The sequence below is a fragment of the Prosopis cineraria genome, unplaced genomic scaffold, assembly GCF_029017545.1.
Source record: "Prosopis cineraria cultivar Desert tree isolate PC_DT_omini unplaced genomic scaffold, ASM2901754v1 PC10, whole genome shotgun sequence".
Taxonomy (NCBI): domain Eukaryota; kingdom Viridiplantae; phylum Streptophyta; class Magnoliopsida; order Fabales; family Fabaceae; genus Prosopis; species Prosopis cineraria.
The window spans coordinates 25,413,369-25,417,738 of record NW_026555341.1 but is presented as its reverse complement, the minus strand read 5'-3'; the positions used below and the strand labels follow the sequence as shown (position 1 = coordinate 25,417,738).

General features: G+C 33.3%; 1 protein-coding gene across 1 annotated transcript; it reads left to right on the top strand.

The window, feature by feature from the left end:
* Positions 1-1,875: 1,875 nt before the first annotated feature.
* Positions 1,876-3,553, top strand: LOC129322511 (ribonuclease 1-like). Its single transcript, XM_054968819.1, has 4 exons — positions 1,876-1,990; positions 2,092-2,249; positions 2,479-2,677; positions 3,330-3,553. Exons 1-4 carry the CDS (start codon positions 1,876-1,878, stop codon positions 3,551-3,553), a joined length of 696 nt encoding a protein of 231 aa, XP_054824794.1.
* The last annotated feature ends 817 nt before the right edge of the window (positions 3,554-4,370 follow it).

Sequence of the window (4,370 nt, the reverse complement as noted above, 5' to 3'; positions counted from 1 at the left end):
CTATCACTTCCCAATCTTGCTCGAAATAAAAAAGAGGAGGAATTTCATGCTTTTAGGTAGGAAGATTTGGATGAGGAAGAATTTATCATAAAATTTAATGAGTTGTTATTCTATTCCACATATTTGAAGCATAGTAATGACACCAAGTATAAGGCTAAGAGGTTGTTGGAGAAGATATGCCTAAAATACTAGCTGTAGATTGCTTTGTTTGATGTAAGTACTAATAAGGAAGTGTATCAAAGCTTAGAGTCATTGCTAGAAGAGGTAGAAAAGCAAAAGCTAAGATAAGGAGAGACAGCCTCAGGAGATTCTCGTCTTAGTTAGGTCCTATAGGTGGAACTTCTAAGAAGTCTGGGTATAACCTGAGCAGTTAATTTAAAGAGGAAGTGGAATAAGAATTAGGGCTCTACAACTCTCGAGGAAAGAAAATACCAATTAAAAGCAAGGGAAAGGTAAAGGAGGTGCTTAAAAATTTTGTTGGAGACATATTATAACCAAACAAAGTTCAAAAATCAGACTATGTTCACACAAAAAAAAAAATAGAGCAAAGATTGTGTTAATTTTGAGAGAGATGAATGAGGGTAAAAATAGAATGAAATTGAGGGGGGGAGGAGAGAGATATGAATTGAGAGTGAGATGAATGGAAAATCTCACCAAGAGGGATGATGCATCACTTATGGCTTGTGGCTTATGGACTTCGAAGCTTGACTTTGATGGCAATTGACAACATCTTGATGTCGAATAAGGATGAAATTCAGAAAGTCCATGCATACTTGCAAATGTAATGAAGGAATATATTTTTGGAGCTAGAGGGAGAACTAAATGCCACAATATTGGATGATGAGGGAAGTTATAACGGGATGAAAGTTGTGGGAGTAAAAAATAATTTATGATTAATCATTAGATCATGGTTTCATGTAAACAGTTAAATATATGAAGGAAATCTATCAATATTCAGTTTTATAAATTTTAAATTAATTTAGAATCCAATAAATTTTAAATTGATTCATATTTCTTGTACTAATTTGGAAAAATAGTTAGATTGAAAAGATAATTAGTCCTGACTCAATGGAGAAATTTTTAGGAATAGATTAGGATAGTTGAGGGATTGAAGCCTTTTTATTAATTTTTAAGTTGAGGGAAGTTGTGATATGATAATAGATGGGATCATAGGACATAAGATTCATGAATAAATTAAAAAAAACAGATTAATATAATAAGTGATAATAGAAAGTTATCTTAATAGTTAGAGACATCATGTTTACTATTTCCTACAATTTATTTTAAGGTTACAAAATGAGTGCACATTATTTACATGTCTACGGTCTACCGTCCCTGAAAGAGGATCAAATCCAAATTGACGTAGCAATAACTCTTTCAAGAAACACTCATAATTGGATTGAAAAGTTATATACTTGAGGAGAGATAAAGGGAAAAAATTAACTATAATATTAATGGGATATAAGTTATATTAATCATATTCTCTAGTCTTATTACAAATAAATGAACGAATGTGTGATTGGAAATTAAAAGACCCAAATGATTAATTGATAAAAGACCTAATTAATGATATTTTTGGACAATCAAAATTGAATTGGATTTCGTTCATTAATATTTTACTTTCATTCCCCTAAACATACAAAATTGAGCAGACGTGTCCATTTGATCAGTTTGAACTTTGAAATGTTTGCACACTCCAAAATCAAAAGCTGATATGATTGGTACTAAAGAATATCCTATCTCTGATACTCTCCTCCAAGATGTCACTCCTCACCTTCCATGGAGTCACATCTTCTTTTTTAATTGAGATATCACCAATCACCACCTTCATTCCTTCCTTGATTGTTTCAATCCCACAAATCTGAGAGAACCAAAATGAAGTCCATGGGATCTTTCTTTTTCTTCTTCAATGTCAGCCTTGTTCTGCTTCTGCAGTATCTCTCAGTTCTCTGTGTTTCACAGGACTTCGATTTCTTCAACTTCGTCCAGGAGGATTGTCCCAAAACTAATAAGAACTGTAACAAAAACCATGAAGAACTATATATAAATATATATGAAACTGAAGTTGTCAGTGTTTGCATTTGATTTTGAAGTGGCCAGGATCATATTGCGACACTCAGAAGAGTTGTTGCTATCCAGCAACTGGGAAACGTGAAGCAGATTTTGGCATTCGTGGACTGTGCCTTAACTGTAATGATGGCTCTTATCCATCTAACTGTGATTCTTCCAACCCGTTTAAGCAATCTGATGTACGTTACTTTTTCATTTGTTGAAATTTAAGCTTCTTCTAAATATATCCATAGTGTATAGACTAGCTTCATTTATAGAGAAGCTTGTTCAATTAGAATCTATTGAAACGGCAAATAAGTGCCTTTAGACTAGCTTCATTTATAGAGAAGCCTGTTCAATTAGAATCTATTGAAACGGCAAATAAGTGCCTTTTGATAGTAACATGCATGATTTTAAACATGATAACAGATATTAGCCTTGACAAGCAGTTTACAGAAGGACTGGCCCACACTGGCATGCCGAAGCGGGAATGGGATTGAATTATGGAGCCATGAATGGGAGAAACATGGCACTTGTTCAGAATCAGTTCTTCAGCAGCATAACTACTTTAAAACTGCCCTCAGCCTCAAACAGAGATCCAATCTCCTTCAAGCTCTCAATAGTGCCAGCACATCTCCTGAACTTCTTTAATGTTAGAAGTATAACCTTAAATCTTTTCTATCCATAAAGTGAATGGAGAGGTTGGGTGTAGAGAGAGAGAGAGAGAGATTGACACAAACTATAGTTGTATATGAGTCCCACATCTCATGACTAGGCATGGGCCGGGCCCACTATTCTGCCTTGTAAATATATATCTAGATTCAAATTGTGAATTTAATATGTGTGTATATATATATATATATATGGTCTGATCAAAACCAACTAAAGTTGGCATAGGTGTGAGCAGTAGAGGCTGTCATTATTTAAACAAGCGCGCCCCCAAACCTTGTCTTTGTAGCCATTTGATTGAAAGAAGTCTACCCATTGTTCTTGACACTTGGGGGAGATAATTTCTGCTTTGAGCCAAACGTCCTTCTTATACTTATCATCGCCAACCAAACAGTGGAAATTTGAAATGGTAAGGCTTTAGCCTTTAGGTCTGGTAATTAGGCATGAGTCCCACTATTCCACCTCTGATCTCCCCCCCCCCCCAAAATTAATGATCCTCTAAGTTCATTTTATAAATTTTGATGATATGGGCTAAATGATAAACAGTTGCCCAAGACTTGAGAGTTTTATCAGCGTGAAGCTTGCATGGATTGATGTGCGAATGTGTATAGGAATAGAAGCAAATGGAAGATCCTACAGCCTGAGGAGCATGAAAGGGACTATAAAGGAAGGAATTGGGTATGCTCTATTCATAGAGTGTAATAAGGATTCTTCTGGGAACAGTCAACTTTACCAAGTGTATCTGTGTGTTGACACTTCTGCTTCAAACTTCACTGAGTCTCCAGTGCTCCCTAAATGCAAGTGTGGCTCACAGATTCAGTTCCCATCTTTCTGAAATAATGATCTATGGACCTTAGAGTCTTGCTTTGATGTTGATTTGCTTATCACGCATTGATTCCTTTTCCGTTAAACAACAGCCACAAACACTTCAGTATGTTTACTTTAGCGCTGAAAACAAGTATATTAAAAAAGTGGAGTTTGAATATGTAACTTGCGAAAGGGGACAAACCAACTTTAAAGTGGACATATGTTTGTCGTCCGCTGAAACAGTTTTGATCCTTATATTAGCATTCATCTAGTTGTTTGGGGAAAAAAGTCTAAAATGATAAAAACCTCACTCAATTTTAAAGCAATTATATATGATCTCCTCATATTTCAACATTTAAAATTTACCTTTTCTAACCTTTAATTTTGTTTTCAAAACCTTTTGCCATTAATTAACTATTATTTTATTAAAATAGTTATTGTCATGTTATATTAATATAATACACATGACATGAAAAAATATTTTTATTATATTTAACACAATTTAGGGGATAAAATTGTAAGTTTTACTTTTAGCATACATGATGATGCTCTCATTTTTTTTTAGTTGAGAGACATTATTCTCAATATTCACAAGTAACACAATTTAAGATAAAAATTATAATTTTATTATTCTTTATCAATTAAAATAGCCTTTTATATTAAATAAATAAAAAAATATATAAACGCTGTAATTGATAAGAGTAATATAAATTTTGTTATCTTCTTTGTTTATTTTCTTCAGACTCTGATGTGTTAATTTGTAGCCATTATTTTTTTCCTTTGAATGAAGTTTCCAATGCTCATTCAAGTAAAACAAAAAAAAAAAAAATATGTTACTTACAAAT